This window comes from Genypterus blacodes, unplaced genomic scaffold (genome assembly GCF_046128005.1).
Source record: "Genypterus blacodes isolate CSIRO-AG114 ecotype Tasmania unplaced genomic scaffold, CSIRO-AGI_Gbla_v1 ptg000057l_1, whole genome shotgun sequence".
Lineage (NCBI taxonomy): Eukaryota > Metazoa > Chordata > Actinopteri > Ophidiiformes > Ophidiidae > Genypterus > Genypterus blacodes.
Window position 1 is genome coordinate 1735283 of NW_027466869.1, and position 22034 is coordinate 1757316.

Consider the following 22034-nt stretch of genomic DNA (forward strand, 5'->3'; position numbering starts at 1 on the left):
TCCAGCCAGCGGAAGTGAACTGCACGTTAAATGTAGAGCCCACAGTGCCCCGTGTGGTGGGATGACTTTACTGCGGCCAACTTTAGAATTTAAATTTTTCATTTTTAATACAATACTTTTTTGACAACTGTTTTGAACTGGCATTTTTAACTTTTTTTGCCACATTTTCCTGGATTGTACCATATACAAAACAGATTCACATTACTCTTTGGTGATGATTTAATGGTACATATGTAAAAATAAGAAACGTGTGTACACAGAAATCCACATATGAGCATAAACTTAATCTAAGAAACACACAAGTAAATCTACAGAAGTGAAACAAAATTGTTCTTTAAATTGTTTAAAACTATAAATCAATGCATCTTACATGCATACTGCAGTCTACATACAGCATACTAATATGATCTAGTCTTCAGTTGAATACATGAAATTGCACAGTTACGATCATGCTGTCAACACAACTGACACCTTCACATGAGCAAATCTGTTGAACATTTGTAATATGTGCTTTCAGTGTTTGTAAATGTTCCACCATTGTCTCAAGTCTCCATTTCAGTCATGCATTATAATGTATGGCAATGTTTCTCTAATAACGTATGTGCTTCTACTCACTTTTGTATACAAAAAATATAATTTGAGTATTGAAACATGTGCAAATTATTACTTGAGAGGAAACTCCCAGTGTCCAATAACACAGATACACTTTTTGCATATAACAGCTGTAACTCAGGCAAAATCAACATATTAAGCTAAGCCTGCTGCTGCCGGCGTGTAAATCACTGATCTAGGTTATTATTCTGGAGCTAAAGCGGTCTGAACACTTTCACCACCAGTTCTGTGTTTAAAGCATAACTGCAGTCACCAGCTGTGACACAGATGTTTCAATTAATCTCACACATGCTGCTGCAGTCCAACTTGAAGCTCTGTCTTTCATTGCTACTGATAATAACACTAGATCCTTCCATTACCACTGTTGCTGTTTGGTCAGCAGTAAACTTGTAAATGTTTTTTTAAGAAATGGTTTTAGACTGTTTCATTAATGTCATGTGGTAAAATAGCAAAGGAAAGCAATTTTCGATCTCTTGTTGGTGCATTCAAAATTAGTAACCCACATGATCCATTTTGCAGCATCAATACTTACTTATTGGTTTTCTTCTGTGTTTAATTTTCTGACAACATAACTGGTGGTTACAAGGATTTTCTTTAGACCACTAAAATTCCAATTGAATGTCAGAGTATCTTTAAACACATGTACTAGCTATTTCCAAAAGAGGGCAGTGTATATCAAATTATGTGTATCACACGTTAAAGTCTAGTTTTGCTCTGCGATATGTGGACTTTCTGACCTTTCCAGACGCCTGGGACCTGCTGTAGTGATGCAAATAGTAATTCAAATTAATATTCTAATCAATGATAAAGCAATAACTTAATGCTTAATTTGCCTCGCTCCCTTTTTTGCTTGGTTGGACTGACAGTCAGCCATGGACATCACAGAAATCCAGTGTCTCTTAAGGACGGAGGGTTGAAGGAATTTAATTTGAAGTAGTTTTATCTTGTCTGAACTCTCTTCAGATGAAAGATTTCTATCATGTGCAGATTATTGGCCTCACAAAACCTGAAATACTTTACGTTGATTCAATTGCCCTGCTTTTGAAGATATCTGATTGTAATCTAACATGACAGACTCATACTCCTGATGTACAATTCTTTGGACTGTTTGTGAATAGGAGAGGACATTTTCTCTTTGTATACAGTATTTCCAGATTCCACCCTTCAGATCTTGAGCCATAAAATAGAGGATGGCTATGGAGCTTTAGAGATGGAAACTATCATGGATCACTGGAGTTGCTGACAGGACATCTCAAGGGCTAATCTTTAAAGAGCTGGAAGCCACTGTGCTGAAGGTGAAGAGTCTTAGAATGGACTGCAATGGAAGGGAATTGGTTTAGACCATGTAGGTTCTGCTGGAAGTCATTGGAGGGCAGTGAATCACTGGGGGACTCCCAAGGTCATAACATTCATTTTTATGAAGGTCTTTGCAAGAAATACACCCCTGACACTGAGCATTGCAATGGAATTGGAGAAAAAAGATAAACTCATTTTCCATTCTGTTAACATTAGTCGACTGACTTTAGCTTTATAAGATGATGATGAAGACTCAACTGGACATTCTCAAAAAAGTCTTTCATACCACAAGTACTTGAGACTGAACTTGGACTTGAGCCTAAGAAAGAGTTTATAGCGCCCGCAAAACAAAGATACAATTTTCAATAAAAAACTATTTTCAATATTCAGTTTTTATGGTCGAACAATGTGAACATTCGTCATTTTATATCGCTTATCTGGAAAGTGGAACTTATTTTAGAAAGTAATAAATACATATGATGTTACAGATGTTCAGATTTCATTGGTTGATAAATGAGTCATCAAGTTTTAAGATTCAGATGGTCCACTTTAGTTGGTTAGTAACAAGTTTAACCATTTTGGAAAATATGGTGCATTTCTTGCGGTGCAAAAGTTCGAAAGAGAAATTTAAGATGTGACAATTTATCACAAATTCAGGATGAGAGAATCAAATGTCCAAACTTGTTTATCTAATAATAGTTAGAGATTACATTTTGAAATCAATAGTAGTGTGAAAAAAGCATGCATTTTCACCATAGAGATTGAAACCACAGGCCATGTTCTGTTCAGTTCCATTTAGTTTTCCATTTTTCATGAGTTTTACATATTCATAATCTCTTGTGTTCTTGTATGAGGAATTTTCTAACTAAATGTCTCCATTTTTGAGTCTTGTTTGTCTTATGGGATGGGAACACACAGTTATGGCAAAATGCAACAACTTTTTGTCCATGGGAGGTTAGTTTTAGGAAGAAAAAATAAATAAAGAAGGAAAATAAAACTAAGAACAATAGATTACTGGCACATTCAGTCAGTCACCTAATCACAAATGAACGGCATCGGAAAAGAAAACAGAAACAAAAACGTTCAAGTGGTTGTTGTCTCATTGTTATCTGGGTCTTAAAAGCCTTGACAATTGGAGAGCTCCGGTATAATGCTTTGATTTTTGGTTGTGTCGCTGCCCTTCTGTTTACATTAGGATCACGGATTGTGCGTTTAAGCAGGCGAGCGACACCTGGGCATGGCTGGCTATTGCTTGTTTAGGATCTTGGCAAATCAAGGGCATCCATATACTCCAAAGATTTACCATTCATTTCTCTTGGAAGACAGGGTTATGGGGAACAAGCGGGTGAAAAAAAAGAAAGAGTGGGAGGTGAGGGAGAGCTCCTTCCAATGCAGCCTGGGTAAAAATTTATGGTCAGGAAGAGCGATGAATGTGTTATTTACGGTGCATACTCTACCATTCCCCCTGCCCTCCCTTTTGGTAATGAGAAACGGCTGTTTTGTTGTGGGGCCAAGGCATGGTATACCCCTTCCCTTCTGGCTATGACACACCATTAGTTTTTATTTCTGTCTCTGCTTTTACGACCCCTGCCCAGGCGCCAGCATTTGGCCAGAAATCGGGACCATCACACCATTTAAGTCCTTCCACCTCCCAAAATGGCCTGTAGCCTCTGGAAGGAGTGGAAGACCATAGCAGAACTACTCAGAGATGTCAACTGAAAACAGATAACCACTGATTATTTTCTCTCATGGTTTAAGGTTAAGGCTCTAAGTTCACTCACTCACTTGCCTGAATGTAATATGACAGCCCACAGTGTAATATTGTATCTAAATTGACTCTGTATGGAAACTCGTGGTACTGACTTGCCCTAATGTATAATGACAGCAGGATTACAGTGAAATGTTGTTATAAAAAGCAGTAGAAATGGTCTGAACGGAACCAGATTGACAGGAGTGCTGCTATTTTTGAACAGTTGGCTGTTCCCTTAAACTGACAGCAAGTTCATGTAAATGCCATCATACGACTCAACTTGAACATGTAAAATGTAATTTTGAGAAAAAGGACATAAATGTGGTAGGAGGTACACATAAAAGACACACATCTATAAAAGAACGGCAGAAAAGTTAATGGTGGATAAATTGTCGTCATTGTGGAGGAAATGTGGAATCATAAAATAACGAGCGTTGACTGATAAGTTCTGAGCGTGACGCTTGAGATGGAGGTGGACCAAAGTGCAGTGGTTTGCAGTGCATGGCTGTGGTTTTGAATTTGATTGACACTCACCCTGCTCAACTGATGTGTCCTCTTAACATGAAAAAAAGAAATTAGCAGAAATCTTGCCTCAGAAAAACATCTCTCTCATCATCTGATGAATCGGGAAATGTTTGGAGTTGGAAGACAATACCTTTTTCTTATTATCAATAACAAAAATGTAATTCTTTGTGGCAACATCACAAAGTCAGATATTTCCACAGTGGGCTCAGAACTTATCAATCAACCCTTGTAATCTTAATCAAATAGACTTCTTGCTAAGCCAGTGGATGACTTCATCTGAACTTTATTTCAGCTTTCACAGAATATGATATACATGATGATACTAATACTCCTTATGTTTGATGATAAACACAGATTGACATATTCAGTATCACAATCCATAATATGAATGAATAATGAAGTGTAACCGATCCTGGAAATAATATATTGTGTAAAGAAAACAGACGGGTGGAAAACATTGTATGAAAATGTTTCTCCCCTGTAATGAAGCCAGAACTTTGGAGTATAAATGTTTAAAATATGACAATTCCTCTGAAACTCGAGCTGTATGGAACGTTATGGTTGTGCAAAATTTTCAGACCCTGTTGCAAACAAACATGATTACTGAGCAGCCGACGGTTTACATAATGACTCTGTGACTTGTAGTTACTGCATATTTGATATATTACTGTGCTTTTACATTGGTTCCGCTTGTTTTCCAGATCCTTTTCCTTCATCCGATCTCTGACGCCAATATTAACACATACTGTATGTGCAAACATAGATGCACATGTACAACAACTGAATTCCAAGAACAAACAACTCGACTTTGTGCAGAAACACATACAAAGTAAACAGGCGCCCAGGCTTTGGGTAGTCACACACACACAAATACGGACAAACAGACGCACACCCAGACACACACACACACATGCACAAAGGCATGCACATGCAACCTCGTCTCCATGCAAATACAAATTTTTATTCCTCATTTTCTGTGCAGATTTATTTACTGATACCAACAGCAACATTTCATTAGAAACAAACAAGGCTATCAATTGGCGAAATTATTGTCAAGACTCCGGAGAAGGATATGAGCTGAGCTCCCCGTAATCCTCCTCTCCATCTTTTCTTAGGATTGTTTTGTAACTGGATCTCTTCTCTCTTCTTTCCAAAATATGGACAAGACCTTCTGTCCTCAACTACCGCAAATGATTTCCAGTGCCATTCTCTTTTGTTTCATCATACAATAAGAAAATAAAAAGTATGAAGACTATAGAATATTCATTTTCTTTCACATATGGTAGCTTTCGACAAAATCCATCTGCTACCACTCACAAACACAAAAACAAATGAAAAACATATTGTGAAAAAAAAACATATTGGGAAAAATTACATCACTAACCAGAACAGACTGAAAAGATCCTTCATTCATTATCAGGCTTCCAGCGTGACTGCTGCACTTGAAACACATTATTTGTTCGTAATTCAAGAGTGACATAGGTCGGTTTATGAAACGAGCCACGTCGAACCACAATCTTTGCTGTCCAACAGGAATCCCTCACAGTGGAATAAAAGTCAGTAACAGTCTCCTCCAGAAATGTCATCCCTTCAAAAAAAAAAAAGAAACTCTGGAAAGCCTGTTGTATTGCAGCACAACCTCCATTTCTATTTACACATCTTCTTAAGTACATAGCAGCATTAATCCTTTCATTTGTCACTTTGCTCTGTCACCTGCTGCTGGGTGACGCATTGTCTCTGTTTCTCTCTCAGCGGCACCCAGCAGGCATTGGAAGTTAGGAGACAGAGCTTGTTGTGACACTGGGAGCAGTGGTTGTCCTGCTCTGGCCTTTTCTTCTCTTCCCGCCGCCGCCACCACCACCACCTCCTCCTCCTCCTCCTCCTCCTCCTCCTCCTCCTCCTCGGCTCCCATCTTTGCCGTCTCGTCCTCGCCCCCGTTCGTTCTCTCTCTCTCTCCTATTTGGATCCCTGTTCTTCCCCCTGTTCCCTGAAATGACAATACACCAGGATCATATTATTACTCAGATAAACTCCTCTATCTCCTCATTATTCTATTATTGTGTCATTATCCATAAACCATGTCAGTAAGATCACTCGAATGGGTGAGGCAGGAGAACACAACATTTTTGTTCCAACCTGGATCTAGGAGAGGATCCAGAAATGTGTTTTTTTGGGTGTTTTCAATACTTTTGGCAATGTTCAAGCAATGAAAACAATCAGGCATATTTATAGCACATATAAACACAGAACAGTATCCTTCTTCTTAGACCAGTCTGTTGTTAGAATAAGACCAATGTTGTCAACAACTGTGTATCCCAACTGAGCAACAACAAATAGTAATCAATATAAGGAGCACAGTCGTAACCCAAACTGGGATAATTGTTTTAATTCCTACTTCAGCATCGACGCCTACAAAACACATGCACACCTATTACACATTTTAAGAGTATAATTGCTCTTGAAATAGAAACATCCATTACAATTATGTTTCGAAGCCCATTAATGGTCACATACAGTTGTTCAGTGGACGAGAGGGTTTGGTTCAGTTGCTGCTGTACACTCTAAGAGCACTCACTCACGTTCAATTGACACAAGTGTCCGTTATATAAATCATCACAGAATCACTGACACAATGAGTTAAACATTGTCAAGGGCCCGGTAATGGCCCCATAAGGATGTGAAGAGCTGTCAGAAGGTGGAAATGGACTTTCTGTCGAGTGTCAGATGGGGATTGTTTAGGCAGGGCCCTAAAGTATCCCATTTAGTGTATAGGAGGGAGGGGGTTAAGCTGGAGGATGTTTGCTGTGATGTGAGTTGTGTGTTGAGAGTCTCTGCACTCACTTGAAACTGTGTGAACACGTGCCAAGGGCTGGACAGTGTTCACCACGCATTTTACAACAGCACGGTTTATGGCGCCACCGTGTTTATCTATTGTTGTGCAGTTAGTACAGTAGGGTCTGTGTTTATTTCACTACCAGCCTTTTTCAGACTGTGATGTGCCAGTATAATTACAAAGTTAAATGAAAAAAGGTATAATCTTTCTCAGATTTCCTTGAGAACATTTTCCATAGGAGGAAAATTGGTGTACATTCAAAACACAAATATAGAGACCTGATGTAAAATTAGTTTCAACAAAAATGCTGTTGTTTATTTGACATAGACCTGTGCAGAGCTACGGCTGATTTCCTCTCTGATGAAAAGCTAGAAGGCTTCGTCCCACACAGTAGTGTACAAGCAGAATTAACTCAGAATATTTTTTTTCAGAGCCATTAGTGCTAAAATAAAGAAAACATCTGTCACTGCTGAGGTCATTTGGTCATTAGCTCTTAACACACAAGACTTGATGTCCAACACGTTTGATATCTATGTGCTTTCATGGATGTAACCATTTCGGATACATCTTGGGCACGAATCAAACAAAAACTCAATACTGAGCTGTAATCATTCAGTTTGTATCAATGAGGCACAATACTGTAAGTGTGAGTGGAGTAAAGAGTCCTTACACACTCTGCAGCAGCGGAGTTGATGTGCTTACTGTGTAAGGACTTAATTAGTTCTCTAACAAATCACTAATGGAACCCAGAGAGGGGGACTCCATCAGTTTCTGACAACCCTGATTGCACCTCCTCTCCATCCAAGCTAAACAATTTTGCCTGACAAATGCAGTAACACATCCAGCAAATTCTGTTTTCGCGTGAGACTCTAATGCGGGGCTTCAGGAAAGGGAAAAAACTGCAGCCAAATCAACACAAAGCGTGAGATCTGCAGACCACTAAATCACTAATGTTATACAAGGTCTGCCCCTGTGTTTTATATAGCCAGCCTGCCGGCCAACTCCCACAGAAGGATCCACAGCTGCACATGGTCAGTTTACCCACATTAACTGGTTCACCGGAGACATGGTACCATCAAACATCACACATTACTTCACATAAGTAAATGAATTCCTATATGTCTTGGCAGGAAAATGCGTCTTACAACATATTTACCAGCAAAGTAAAGGAGAACCGAAGCGCCTTGGGTCCACCACCATTTCACAATCCTGAAAGCTTCGATGAGTCAGGTTCATTGCTTGTCAGGTGACACCTCACTTGTCATGCTTGCCTTTCTGATATGACCTACAGTATCTTAGCTCCAAAGTTTAGAAATCTGGCAGGCAATGTAGCAGTTTTTATAGGGCAGTTTATAATAATTCACTGTTAATTATTCCTCTGAACCCAAGGTGGACATTCTTTCCAGGATGCAGGCGTCATACAGAGTAAATTTGCTTCTCATTTCTCATCCTGTTCAACACAGGCTCCACTCCTCACTGAGCGATCCCAAGCACCCTCGGCCTCCTTCCCTGCAGACGCGACCGTAGATGTGTGTGTGACAATGTCAGATCGTGTCCTGTTCCTTTCACCCAAAGCCATATAGAGTGCAAAGCCTCCTGCATGTTTACGTGCATACAACCAGACAGATCATCTATTACGTGTCGCAACATCCAAACTCTGCAAATATCATTACGCAATGTTGCTGCTGTGCCTGAAATCCCTTAAGCGTGCCACAGTCCAATGAAGTTTTATACCGCCCATTTACAGTACACATTGTACTCGTGAATAACTGTAAACTAACAGCTTTGCTAAAAAATGGCACACTAAACAAAACTCACAAAAAGCAATGGAGTGTGACACAAAAACACGCACTAATAACTCTTCACCAGCGACAATTCCTCCTTCCCTCTTACACTGACTTTATACTTTTATCCTGATTATTCCTTTATTAAGTGGGAAATGTTTGAAAGCGAATAACCATGATCGTTGCTGTTTTTGGTGTAGTTTTCATCCAATAAACTCTGGAGCAACTGGCCAGATTCATCATTTATTAGCCATAGCTGCGAATGACTAATAAGCTGTTATGAACATTGATTGTGGCCACTGACTGGTGAGAAGGACTGTTAACCTGCTGGAGAGCACGTTGGTGTGTGGACGATAAGAGCCCAAGCAAACATGTCACGGCCGTGTAAACCTCACGCTTCGACGAGCATCGGAGCAAATAGCTCTCTCCTGCTCTGATCCTCGTCCAGCATTACAGCGTGTAATGTCCGCCCATCATCTGCTTGGCTCCAAAAAAGAGTTTATTGTTTACATGCTGAGAAGAGAAGTGATTCTGTATCCGTGTGTAAGCTCAGCCAAACCAAATGCGATCAACACCCTGCAGGTCACAGACACTCTGGCGGGCACGCAGGCCTTTGGATGTTGAGGAAACGGCTCTGTCAGTCATCAGTCAGCGCAGTCCACTGTTCACTGTGCCGTCCCAAAATGGACCTTTTTAATAAACAAGGATCACAGGGACTAGTTCTGTTTAGGCTCCCGCAATCCAATCTAAACGTGTGGATAAGGGGAATTGGAACCCGTAGAATCCAGAATTTTGCCTAATGGAATGGTGCTCCAACTCTGCTCAGGTTAAGCATACAGATGGATGGTTGTGTGGTTTTCTGTCAACATTACAATTCATGCAGTTGTTCTTTACCTCTCCCACATGGGGTCTTGGTTACAGTGCACTTCCTTTTCTCTGTCTGCTGAACACAGGTCTGTGAAGTGCCGAGGGCAGGCTGGGTGACCGAGCCGTGGACCTGCTGAAGGGGCACGCGGATTCGAGACTGCGAGCCTTTTTTAAAACCACAAGTTTTATTCTTCTTCATGCAGGTACTCCATTGGCTCCACTCGCCCAGTTCGCACTCCACAACAGGTTGTCCTGGAGCAAAACCAGCACAAACACAAATACAGTGAATAATGCACAAGTTCAATTTTCACATTTGTTTCACATCCTTCTATTCGTTTTAGTTTTTTTTGATGGCTCAACCGTTTAAGTCCATGCTAAGTGATTTCCAACCCTGCAGACACGTTTAGAACTATAGCTCTGCCAAGACAGTTTTGTTTTTAGTGCTGTTTGTTTGTGTGTTAGCTGGATATCTCAAATTCTTCCAAAGCTAATTTATATCTGGTGGAACATTCGGTCGTAAGCCAGGAAACAAGTCCAGGAATTTGATCTCATGTTCAGCATTTCAGTGTTACTTCATTCTGCACAACATGTGCTTCTTTACATGTTAAACCAAAACCCAAACAAATATTGAAACTATGTGTATTTCTTTGCTCATATAACGTTTTGACGTTTACATGGCGGTGGGCAAGGAATGCGCTTTCTCTAAATTTGCTTTTTTTAAATAGAGGAAGACTGAATGACAGGCTTGTTATGGACTATGAATGCACCAAAAATGAAGTTATCCAGATTGTTCAGCAGATAAAAGCAGGAGGTGACAGAGAGAGGCAAGTTAGAACACCAGGCCTTCTCTGTATTTGGGTCTTTCCCGAGCCAACATGCCTGAGGTGTTCTGGGTTTCACTATTAGCACTGCAGTTACTAACTTGTGACAGAATATTCTCTCCAAAAAGAAAAAGAACAGAAAGAAAAACCTCAAGAGATGTTTTTTCTTTTTTTTTGTAAAGGTTCACGTCCCTTATTGCAGGCCAGACAACTGAACATAGCAAGCTGTTCAGATGAAGCGATAGGCTAAGCGTAATAAAGGCTAAGTGGGTCAATATGTGGCCCCCACCTATGAGCTGGTTTGTTTCAGGGAAAGACACTGCAATAATACTAATAATGTTTCAATGCTACGGCTAATGACTGAAGTGAGTAAATAGTTGCAGGTCAAAGGTCACTCACCTACACACTCCATGGTGGCATTGGCAGTTCGCAGTCCTGGAGGGCAGCTGACATAACATCGCCCTCTGTGTGAATACAAGCCCTCCTTACATTTTGTGCAAAAATTGCGATTGAAACACGCATCACAATTGTCTATTTTACATTCTGAAAGACAAAAAGAGAGGATCAAATGAAAACATCAAATCAGTCAAAGTCACATTGATTCTGCCAACTTGTGTTATTGTCACATGCCTCCAATATTTTGTTCTTGTTCAGCCTTTTGTTGTTTTAATGGAATATTCATTGCTCTGAAAAAAGCCAAGGGGTCTCGTAAGGGAGGACAAGAAGAGCTTGAATTTTATTTCCTCAGAGAGATTTATTAGTGATAAAACAACACAGGAGTCTATTTAGGGTGATATTTCACGAATAACACTCTTTTCTTAAAAAGACATTCACTACAGGCCTAGCTATTTTGGAAAGTGGGTGTAAATGAGTACAGGCAAGGAGTACAGTGAGTCAGAGGGTTTCTCCACACACATTAGACTCATTAAAATCTGACTCTCCAGTCAAACAAACAACATAACTGAGTTACTGTAATTACATACACAGGAAAATAAGAGCTTAAAATCTGAGGAGGTTTCCCAAGACTTTGAATTCATTCTTAACTCTGACCATTCATGAGACGGATTCAGCACTGCATGGACTGAAACATTAGACTACTAAAACAATGCAGAACAATGGAAATGTTTTCCATTATAACTTCTTGGTTGTCAGTATTTCAATGATCTATGAAAGGAAGCTTCACTGGGCACTGAATGTTCCTGCTGGCGTTCATTTACAATTTGTAAGCATGTCGCAGCAAAATTTTGTGTTTGCAGGCTTAATTTCAGACAAGTCACGATTCTATTCAATTCAAGACATGTCACTCAATGCTTGACCTGTGGATTTCCTTGCAACAAATCAAGATCAGGTGGGCTTCACTGAATAACATCAAGACATTATCATGTGTGGCTAAGTTATCACTAAATAATGTCAATCTTTTGCTGCTTGTATGGAAATTCTGTATATGTGATCTAAAATACATACATACATACATTTTCCCAATACATCTACCTATACCTACCTGTGAATGTTTAAAATACTAACAAATAGTTACAATACTTGAGATCTGAGATTGTGATCTGCAGTGATAGAATGAACAATGAAGTGATTTCGATTCACCTTAAACCTCAGATCGGCACAGCATCTTAAAGCTACTGTTCACGCACAGGTTACTTTGGACTGCAGAAATCTGATTTACACTAAATATGTTTCTTAACGTAGGATCTACGGGACATTGGGCTCAAATGAGTTAAGTTATCATTGTAATACAAAACAGCTGGAGCGCAAAATCCAGCTCCTGTTTTTAAATCTTGTCAGTGAAAATATGAAATTGCCATTCAGAATTTCCATACTTTGAGCTTTATCTAATATCAGGTTGTGTAAATGTGAGAATTTGAGAGGAAATGTGATTTAGCACATCTGACAGATATTAAGTCAGATAGAAAAGGGCTGTCAAGCAAATCATCTCAAAGGAGAAACACCCTGCATTTTTCATCCTGTAGCAGAATCAGCAAATCACTACAGGCTGTCAGCCACACCTAGAGCATGACTATCTTAAAGCAGTAGATATAACTAAAAATGAGCGCGATGTGGCTGAGAGCAATCAGCTGTACTTGTAAATTCTGCTTTTGTTCCCGATGCTTTCAATGATATAAAATATTTCTATTTTAAGAGTCATTTTTACACACTCATATTAAAATAATGCAAGTTTCGGTACTTCAGAGAATGTACAACAAACATGGACTGTGAACTTGGTTGAACCGAGCATATGAGGGCCAAATGGAAAACACAGATATTCTCTTGAAAAGAGACAAACAACAATGCATTAGAAATGTTTTTGTTGGGATTTTGTTCCAATCCTGTTTTCTGCTCACACGTAAGGGGAAACAGGCTGAGATTGAAGCGCTGGCACTCCATGTCCAAAAATACTGGAATTGTGCCACCATAACCAACTAAGTGCATTTGGCAAGTACTGTGTGGCCAACCTTCCACCAGGCATCCAAATGAGTCAAACCTAACAAGGCCAATTACTTAGGCTATAGATTATACCCTTGATGGGTTTGGTGTTTTGATATTTTTGTGCCTGTTTTTCCACAGGGATAAACAGCTGCAACTGCATATGTATAATATAATATAATATAATATAATATAATATAATATAATATAATATAATATAATATGATATAATATAATACAATTCAATACAATACAATACAATACAATACAATATAATATAATATAATATAATATAATATAATATAATATAATATAATATAATATAATATAATATAAATCAATATTTATCACCACACACATTAGACAGCTAGGTGTGTAGTAAATTAATTGGCAAACTGATGGTTGACACAGGACCCTAAATTTCTGAAGACAAAAGTTGTCGTTACTGCCCCCCAATATTTTTGCAGCTCCTGCATCTAATAAATCTAAAGCTGTGTCCGATTTCGAGGGAAATCTGAAGGTGTCATAGTTGCTTAACTACACTGTCTCAGCAAGGAGGGATCCTCTGAACACCGCCAAGAAACGTTCAAATGTTGTTTGGAAGAAGACGCAACTGGTTACTCCCTCCTTTGTTTTTCCGAGAAACTATCACACCAAAACAATAATTAATTTCTTCTATGACACAATAAAGAAACTAACTAAAAGGATTTTGAAGGCAATGTCCTTTGTCTGAGTATCAGTGGGAGTAAACAAAGAAAACTCTCACGTGAAGTCATGTACGATGAAACAAGAACCTTGGTGACACAGAGGATGATGTAAGGGAATCTTTGCAGGCTGTCCAATTTGAAACATTTAGACCAAACCATCTGCCTTCTGCTGTCCCTCAAGGATGCATCCCATGAAATGAGACACAGCTATAGAGTTCATTCTTGATGGTGTGCACAGTGCATACTTCAACGTACAGGAGATGCATGACAACCATCTGGTGTACACATCCAGTCAATTGTAAGTATCAACATGCCCTGACACAAGAACACTAGCAGGGTTGGTTTTTACAGCTGGGTGTTGCTAATGTGTGAGCAGTCCCAGTCATTGGAGGATACCAAATGTAACTGTGGATTTCATTTGCCTGTGGACACATCAAAGTTTTGTGCAAAACTCACGGGTGCATCTGTTGGCTTCTGGGTTCCTCATGCCAAAGTATCCCATAGGGCAGGATGCAAGGCACACGCCAATCTGACGGATGTCATTGCGCTCCAGGAAGATGAAGAGCTTGGGTTTGCATTTCACACAGCCATTAAACTCAGAGCAGCGGTCACAGCCTTTGGGACAAGATGGTGGCCCCTCGGTACTAACTGTGGAAACATAAGGAGAATGGGTAGAAAGGAATGATCAGGCTGGGATGTGGAGAAAGAGAAGAGAACAGCATGGTGCCTGATATGAACTTTAATGAGGAAATTACAGAGCCATTTGTCAGTATTCTGCAATGCCTGCAAGAACAACAAGAAAGAACTTTTAATGTTTTCTGGCATTACCACAAACCCAGCAATAAACCTGCCAGCACTTTATCAGTCTAACAAGCAGGGGTTAACGCTTTCAGCTTTATGTTACCACGCCAAACATCTTTGTTTGAGCCGTTATTCTCTGTTTACCTCAAAATGCTTGTGGAGATCCTCAACAGATTTTCCTTCGGAGAAACCCCGGTAATCGGGGCTGACAGTTGACCAAGAGCCAGTCAAAATCATGCGGCTAACACCGTATAGACCATTCACTGGGGTACGTGGATCACTCGGGAAGGACGTGGTAAAAAAAAAAAAGGGAAGCCAATGTCTTCACTGAACGATAGACGTAAGACGGCAGCAAGTAACAGCCTGTCAATACACAGAGGAGCCATTTCTGCCCACTCCAACTCTAAATGTGCTGCAGATGCATTTACACTTCACGTCCGTGTAATCCAAGGAATGGACATTAATCCAATTCCCTTATCTTCTGAAAAAACAAAGCAATCTAAATCATCGCTCAGGAAAGTGTGTGTAAATCCTTTCTTCTGGGAGCCAATCGCACATAAAACTGCAGTCATCACAGCTGATTTATACCCCTGTACTGTATCACCCCACACAGCACTCTATATGTCCTCCTCCCTTCTGGAGATAATCTAGACGTTAAAAGTGTCAAAAGTGTTCACCCATGAATAGATTACACCATGTCACCATAATCCTGAACACAGCAGTTACAGCAAGGCCTTATTGGTGACTAATAATGATCCTGGGGTGTAATGGTTAAACTGTTCTGACCCACGGTCGCTGAAAGAGTGAGACTCTGTGTTGTCTGGAGCTGGAGGAGCAATATGAGCTTCTCTCCTCTCTGATGGTTTTTGTGTTCATTCTTTAGAACAGACGACGAAGACACAAAGCCCTGTGGGGAGGAAAACGAGCCTCTCCGTTGTCGGCGCGAATGTGCTCAAGAGCTATTTGCAAAACCAGAGAAGCTGGCTGAAGGAGACATGGATCAGATGAAATATGCACATGTCATAATAATCCTTCATTTCAAATTAATGATGGCTGCAAATCAGATGGGTAAAGTACAATCCTCATTACATTTGGGATGGGAGGGAAAAAAGCCACTATGTGTCTGCAACGCTCTAGAGGGCGCTCGTGTACGTGTGTATGACCCGTATGCCCTCATTACCATGGCACGAGACAAACCACAACAGCATTCAGAGACATTGTGTATCTTTGAATGTCATCTGAGTATATACTGTCAAAATATTCTATTTCTATCATACAAACAACAGTTCTGCCTTCCCAGTGTGTGTGGTTTGTATAACACAACATCTGTTACTGAGACTAGTCCCGGTTTAATATGAGTTCTGGTTCACAGAGGTGGGGGTGGGTGGGGGCTGGCATGGCCTGAAAGCTCCTTGTGTGTAAAGACGGAGTTATTTCAAAGCTGACAGTAACACCGGCGCTGAGGCCAGAGGTATCCTGCACAGAGCAAAGCCTGAGCACCATCTTTGTTGTTGCGTGAGGTCAGAAAAATGGGCACGACAACACAGTCCAACTGAGGGCTTAGAACTTTCAGATACTTGTTCTATTATGTGCCCACAGAGTCAAACGCAAAAACAGGAGAACAGAACTGAGTCCATCAAAATCCCCTCTATAAACAATCTTAATACCCATAAAGTTTTACATAAACTAAGAGAGGCATAATCTTAGAAAGGGGAAGTAAAACAATCCATTCAGGGGAAACGCTAAGTAACTGAAACCGCTTTGGAAAAACAAATAAAAAATGATGAGAAAATAAACAAAATGTTATCTTTATTTTGCCTGTAAAATGTCTACGAGGCATGTGAGCCAGACCACAGGAAGGAAAGTCAGCATGCGTAGGAAGAAGAAATACGGATCAAATAATGTGTAAAAGAGTGAAATTTGATGGAACTCACCCCGTTTTTGCCTTCTCGTCTTGGAGAGCTTGACAACGTCACTGTGACCCATGGAGCTGAGGAAGACCATTGCCAGCGCCACCAGTCCCAGCTGCATATTCCCTGTTGCCTTCTCGGCCACGCAGGGTCCCCCCCTGCAGCCAGATGGATCAGGTGTGGGGGGGGGGCCCTTCCACTCTGGGTCAGGTGGATCCCTCTGGTGTCGGGACTGCTGGTCCCTCCTTCCTGTTGTGCTTTCGGAGCTGCTCTCTATCTCTTCTTTTCTTTCCTCCCTCTTTTTTCCTCTATTGACTACCGCGTATGCAAGTCTGAGTAGTGGAGGGTGATGCTGTGGTTGCAAGTCTGAATGCGCCTGGGGCAAAACAAGCCATCACGCTGGTGGAAGTGAATGCAAAGGGAGTAGACAGAGTGGGATGGAAGGAGTTGAGCTGTTGCACTGATGAGAGGAAGAACTGAGGAAATGGAGAGGAGATTGTGGTTCTTCTGGTAGTTTAAGCCATGAAGCTTGAGGTGGACTAGCAGGGAGAGTTTGGTGCATGAGAGTGCTAGGGTCCATGAACATATGACTTACTAAAGATGTTCTGAGGAGGCACAAAATGAGACAATGGAGAAAGAGAGCAGTTCTTGACAGGACCTCCTAAAAAGAAAAAGAGACAGAAAAAGATTTTGTTTTTGGAATGGGTTTGTTGCAGGCGAAGGAGATGACAACTGATCACTGTTACCAGGGCGATACTGTTCCATATAAAGTAAGTCCAAAGTCTTGGCTTATCAGTCTGGATTTGTGACTTGCCTGTCTTGAGTTAGAGGTTGATGTGGGACTTGTAGCCAAGACTTATTTGGGACATAAAAAACGATGACTAACAACACCCAACAATCTGAATGAAAGTCAGGCACATATGATGAACACTGATTGTAGAAAAAGACAGAAACATTTTAGGGGTCACAACTATCTGAGATGTTTTTGGAGATGATAAACTAGGCCTGTTTATCCTTCAAAATGCAATGTATTCTGCTCTCTCTGGGAGATAGAATACACTCTCAGACGAAAGGACTCTGTTATATTTGGTGCTGAGATTTTGTTCAGATAGTGTCACAGTCTGCCTGTATTTACAGCTCTTGTGTGAAGAGGACACACAGAACATGTTCGGGTCTGAGCAATGGGAGGTCCTCCCTCGCAGCTCAATAAAGAAAAATAGGACCATATTTGGCTGTTGAGTTGGTTGTAGCTCTGAATCATGCAAAGGACAATGCCATTTGTCCCCATCTAAACATTCCAACAAGCATTAGGATCTTGAGTACAGGAGTAAATCAAAATGGGAGAAAATGATTTCACATCTTCCTGTCTATTCTATTCAGGGAAATTGAGTACAGTTAAACACTACAAGCTTAAAAACATACAACATAAATAAACAAATCCAGATGACATTAGAATAATATTGATTAATAAAACATTCTGCTGAGGATAAGCATGAGTCAAAAACACAACATTAATGTTAACAAACACATACATGCACACACACCATGCACGCACCATCATGCCTGAAAATGTCCATTCCAATGAAACAGAGGACTGATATGCTGCACGAAGCACCAGGCAACAATCTAGCTTCTACTTGGACAACACCTGAGACTTTCTTTCCGTAGCAGCACGTTTATTTACTTCATAATGACTCGCAATATCAGTGACACCCCTCGGTAAAGCCATATTTACAGGAAGGAGCCAAAAATGTGGCGCGAGTCATCTCTAAGCACCTGTTTGTTACGTGAGAGAGTGATGATTGGAGAATGGGACATGCTATGGCTCTGGATCAGTCAGAACAACTTTTCCTGCTCTGACTAACTCAAGACATGTGCCAGAGATTCTTTCATAACCCTGCACTCCCTCGACTCTGCGCAACCTGCCAAAAGCCCACCTCAGCACATTCATATCTGCTCCCCCACCGTAGAGATAAGAGACAGGATCGGGCTGTCGACTCGGAGAGAGATCGGGAATGAAACATGGATGAGGAAAACTGCTTTTGGTTCACCTGTTTCTTGTTCAGTTTCATCTTAGACCCCCTCTCCTGTGAACATGTCACATCACAGCTGTACACGACCGTGGCACATGTGTGAATGCTTAAAGTTGTCACTCTCTGCTGCCTTTTCTAATTCAGCTGAGGCCGGTGAAACTAAGCCCCGCTCATCAAATAGTCAGGAGATTAAATTGCCTGCTTTGTAAGTCCTAAATTTGATTTATCAATTATTCAAACACTGAAAGGGAGCTCCCACTGTGGGAATTTATTGAACTGGAGAAGGTGCCACAACTCTGAGCTCAGAGTTACAAATACAACCTGTCGATGAACTCTTCCTCCTGTTAATGATTCTGCCTCATTTGAGAGGTTACAGGAAGGAAAAATATATCAAAACATGTAATAATGTAATCAACATCTCATTTTTTGTGTCTATGTGGTGTCTGAGGACCTTCTGTTCATTTGATTTCAGCCTCAATAAACTGAGTCAACAAAACAGAATTATGTGGCAGTAAGCAGCTAAAACAGAAAATCCAATATTCATTTGTGCAAAATGTAAAATCAGGACTATTATGTTTAAAAATAACACATGACACAACATGACTAAATATGTTTTCATAAAGTGAATCAGAGGTGCGTGAACACAAGGACAAATTTGAGCTCTACTAAGGTTTAACGGTGGAAATGATATGAACAACCATGTAACCAGCTACGCAAAGCAAACCATGGATTGACATTTTTTCTGGGATTTATACTATTCATATATTCATATTTTAAAATTGAGCCACTTTTCTATAAACTATTTTCAATGTCAGTAATGCGTTGATATTAATTTTTTTCTGAGAGAGCGATATTTGGATCTTTTTTGGAAGCTGGTTGTTAAATTCACTATTCCACTATTTATACCTTAATTAACGCACAACACTACTAGGAAAAGTGAAAATGTGAAAAAGAGTGAGAAACAGACAAATATTACAATTGCAGTTTGGTAAAGTAACACAACACAAAATAATGGAATGAAATAGACACAGAATTCCAACATTTGATGTCAATTACGTCAAAATACAGTCATCTTTTCCTCACATGGGAATACCCAGAATGCTGGAGCTAAACTTTGCCTGTTCCATCAAATATGTGAGGCCCCACACTAACCTCAAACATTCTACTTTTCAAATAAAATATTGTTTAAGTGCCATTTGCCACACATGTACCAAAAGTGGAGTTTGCGGTAACGGCTGGGTATAAAATGAGCACATTTTCCTTCACAGATCTAGTGGTCCAAGTGTGCAGAGAACAAAGCCATGCCGACCCCCCCCTTCCCCCTTCCCCACACACACACACACACCCCTTCCCCCTTCCATAGTGAACATTCACGTTCAATTTATTCAGATTTCTGTCCCTGACTTCTACATCCAAGCCATAAGCTTGAGTGGCGCGAGAGAGAGAGAGAGCGAGAGAGAGAGAGAGAGAGAGAGAGAGAGAGAGAGAGAGAGAGAGAGAAATAGAAGAAGAAAACAGCGAGAGAGCTGAAGGGAAAGAAAGAGGGAGGGAGCCAGGAGGTGTTGATGGAATATGAAACACAGACCGGCAGTTGCCATCATCCTTATGACGCACCCATGCTCTCAACACCTTTTTAACTTAAACCGAAAATCATAGGCTGTCCATCTCAGCAAGTGAGAAAAGGCTTTCCTGGACACCAACAGCTTCCACAAATGCCACAACCGTTTTGGCAGTGAGTAAGTGCAGGGCACGAGACAGGGCACGAGAGGTCAGATGTGTTCCCCGCTCAGCATCACTGGGCTCGCCACCCTGGTCTTTCTGTAAGTACTGACGCCTGCCTTGATCCCACATAGTCAGAGGGGGAACTTTGACTTGCAAGCTGCCAAACATGTACAGCTCTGTTCTTTAAGAGGAAGAAAACTCAGGTGTTCTGTTCACTTCAGCATCAGTCCTTTGCTGTTGTTCTAAATTCCTTCCCGTCTATCGTTTCAAGTTTTGAAGATGTCCTGGCGGCTCCATTAGATGACAGGGAGTATCAGCCCAGCAGTAAACTCTGTGTAGCCCAGAAACTGTCAAACTATCCCTACATAAACCAAGATTAACTCTCTCTCTCTCTCAATACTGAGGGTATATCGTGGATTCAAAGTCCCATTGGGAACATGTGCATTTTTGTCAAAAACAACTATTTGAGTTTTATTTCAAAGTACAAGTTCTAAAACGTAATGTATTACTACGTCTACCACTAATGATAATAATACTTATAAGAATAAAAAATAATAAAACTTCAACATGATTTCCTGTCAAAATTATGTAAAGGTGTACCGTTTTTACATTACTTAGGACAAAATGCACCGTTTAAATTATAGAAATTCCCATAAATCGACACCGCTAATCCAAAATCATCGACAAAACAAAAACATTAGGACAAACAATGTAAAATAAGAACCCACCCACCTGTATTGGATATTCACGGTTCCCGAATAATGTCGGTCAGTGAACGATCCGGACTCAATTTCCTTTTTTATAAGGGAAAATCCGTAAGTTGTTTGGAACTCCTCCTACAGGACACCTCCATGCTTCTTGGAAAAGAAATGCTTTTCTATGTCATCACTTAAAAAGACAAATGATTTCATTTCTCTCTCGTTTATAAATCACTGTTTCGAAACATCTCCTTCTCGGGCTACGCGGAGGCTACCGGAGACACAATAATGTGCAATGGATAAATAAAAGAATTATTGCTGGAATAAAAGAATATATGATTAGAAATGTGTATGTACAGAGTCTAAATTCCGATCATAGAGCAGTAACGGACTTTTTCTCGCTTTTTCTGCCGAAGTTCGGACGCTGGTTTGGATCGAAACGCTTCTTCTTTTTTCCACATAAATCCACTTTGGGGCGTCTGACTGCATCCAACTCGGGCAATTGGAGTCGCGCACAGCCGGAATATTTGCATCCGAACGGGACGATGCCAGCAGGCGATGCAGGCCCCACCTCCCCCCCTCCACCCACCCCCACCCCCCCGCTGCTCCATGAGAGATGAAAAACCTGAGCCGGACTCCGAACTGAAGCTGTTCTAATAGAAAAATACAAAATACTGTGTTGTAAAAGCCCTGCAACTGACGGGATTCATCCAAATAAAGTGGTTTCAATCCTAAACATGTATCAAGTTCGCATCCCATCATGTTGTAACATACAGAGATGCTGTACGTGCAGAGCTTCACATGCATCCAAGTGGGTTCAAAACCTATTATTTTGAATCTGCATGATGTAGAATCGTGCATTGCCAGTATCAATACAGACAAAATACAGATGACAATTGAGCTGTCATCTTGTTTACTATAATTATGTGACCTTTATTTAACCCGATTCTACTACGCAACAGAAAGAACAGCATTTTAAAGGAATAGAATATAAACAAATTACTGAATGAAAACAGAACAAAAACAGAAAATGCTTATAAACAAGATATCTAACCTTATTCCCTTTACAGATTATTCATCATTTCAGGCACAGACAAATGCCTTTTTACCATTGATTTTGGAAGCCGTAATGCTTAAATTATATCAATCAAAATGTTGTGTTGATGCTTCACTCAGTGATGAAAGAAATCAAGATCATTTGGAGGTTATGAGATTAAAAATTGACTTTAAAAATATTCT

The 22034-nt window shown here is 40.4% G+C and overlaps 1 protein-coding gene across 1 annotated transcript; it reads right to left on the reverse strand.

The window, feature by feature from the left end:
* Positions 1 to 4453: 4453 nt before the first annotated feature.
* rspo1 (R-spondin 1) lies at positions 4454 to 21224 on the reverse strand. The gene is made up of 6 exons (XM_076152738.1): positions 20830 to 21224; positions 16367 to 17003; positions 14088 to 14279; positions 10888 to 11031; positions 9695 to 9919; positions 4454 to 6170 (listed from the first exon to the last, which is right to left on the reverse strand). Exons 2-6 carry the CDS (start codon positions 16461 to 16463, stop codon positions 5959 to 5961), a joined length of 870 nt encoding a protein of 289 aa, XP_076008853.1. The 5' UTR covers positions 16464 to 17003; positions 20830 to 21224; the 3' UTR covers positions 4454 to 5958.
* Between the last annotated feature and the right edge of the window lie 810 nt (positions 21225 to 22034).

Coding starts and splice junctions, on each gene's coding strand:
- rspo1 (XM_076152738.1), bottom strand. CDS start 16,463: ATGCAGCTGGGACTGGTGGCGCTGGCAATGGTCTTCCTCAGCTCCATG. Junction 14,280..16,366: donor GACGAGAAGGCAAAAACGGG/GTGAGTTCCATC, acceptor ATGTTTCCACAG/TTAGTACCGAGGGGCCACCA. Junction 6,171..9,694: donor CAAGACCCCATGTGGGAGAG/GTAAAGAACAAC, acceptor TTGTCATTTCAG/GGAACAGGGGGAAGAACAGG.